Consider the following 1,384-nt stretch of genomic DNA (forward strand, 5'->3'; position numbering starts at 1 on the left):
ACTAGATTTTAAAAATGTTCTTCATAAATGTATATAAAATACTATAAATCTCCGTCACGCAGAAAATGAGATTGTTCACAGCACTTCTCGCTTCTCACACACACTTTGCATACTTATTACGTCACAGCTCACCGTGTGCAATGACACCTTTTAGTGGTAAACCTTGTTACAAGAAATACGATCTAATTTTATAGTGAACGCTTTGTTTCACATGAAAGGTTCTAAAAAATGCGTTCAATAAGCATAATATTGTCGAAATTAGAGAGAAAAAAATATGACGGACTTGCTTTTGAACGCGATTTTGGGCCAGCCGTAAACCTTTTAAAATCTGTAGAAACCACCCACAGGGTTTTTAGAAAAAATGTTTATAAAGGAATTTTCTAGAATACAACTAGTTAAATATTGATCTGTTAATAACAGTGTTAATATAAGTCATTGTGCAAGAGTTGGAGAGTTGAGGAAATATTTGACAATAAGTTGCGCCACGAATTTTTGACCGCACTATAATAGACAAATACAATGGGGTGCAAAGAAGGAGAAATGTGACACACAATTTTTTAATTTATAGGCTTGATGACTGATGTCATTGCAAAGACAAAGAGGAATCGCTTCGCACATTCGAGAGGAAAGAGGTAAAAAGATTTGGTGCGAAACTAAATGTTGCAAGCAAATTGGCCCAGCAGTTGGCAAAGTTGACACAATTAATTGTTGTGCCCAACCATGCACTTGGCTCCAACATGATAATGTGTACACATTATATATAAAAATATTATTATACTATCATAAAGATATGGTACAGAAGTACTCAGAGAGAGCAACGCTTCTTAAGCAAGAAATAGCAAATCAGTACTACCTTAGTGAGCTTGTAATTCCTGGTCTTGAGAGCTTCTTGTTGCGGGAGAAATGAACTTGTCGGCTGCAAGCTTTTTGGACACGTCTGCAAACAAATTCCGCTTTGCTTTAGACGCATGGCCCGCGGAATGTTGACATGGAAAAAAGAGTGGCTTTATCGTTGAATGTAAATAGTCACCCTCCACATAGCCATGTGTCCTCTCACCAAACTCTTATTTTAAGCTTTCTCAATCCCTTACAACCCCCCCCCCTCTCTCTCTCTCTCTCTCTCTCTCTCTCTCTCTCTCTCTCTCTCTCTCTCTCTCTCTCTCTCTCTCTCTGGGGCAATTTGTCATTTCTTATTGCATCTCATTTGACCTAATTGTTTCTGTCATTAATAATTAATTTATGGTCTGTGACTCGATCCTTTCTTGTTGCTTTCATGCCTATAATCTGTTTGACTGTGCGTCTTCTTACTGCTGTAAATATATTTTTCTCTTTTTTAAAATAATAATCTTTATTCACCCCTCTACAATCTTCTCTTTCGTATACT

The 1,384-nt window shown here is 36.9% G+C and overlaps 1 protein-coding gene across 2 annotated transcripts in view; it reads right to left on the minus strand.

The window, feature by feature from the left end:
* The window catches only part of LOC101864020, a 47,552-nt gene that overhangs the window by 34,928 nt on the left and 11,240 nt on the right, over nt 1–1,384 (minus strand). The window contains exon 1 of one of the 2 annotated variants that reach the window (XM_035972528.1): nt 854–985. The exons of the other annotated variant lie outside the window; for it this stretch is intronic. Coding sequence (XP_035828421.1) covers nt 854–970 — 117 coding nt within the window. The 5' untranslated portion in view covers nt 971–985. Of the gene's footprint in view, nt 1–853; nt 986–1,384 lie in introns of those variants that run through there. 2 annotated transcript variants of the gene reach the window in all.

Source organism: Aplysia californica, unplaced genomic scaffold, assembly GCF_000002075.1.
Source record: "Aplysia californica isolate F4 #8 unplaced genomic scaffold, AplCal3.0 scaffold00731, whole genome shotgun sequence".
NCBI lineage: Eukaryota > Metazoa > Mollusca > Gastropoda > Aplysiida > Aplysiidae > Aplysia > Aplysia californica.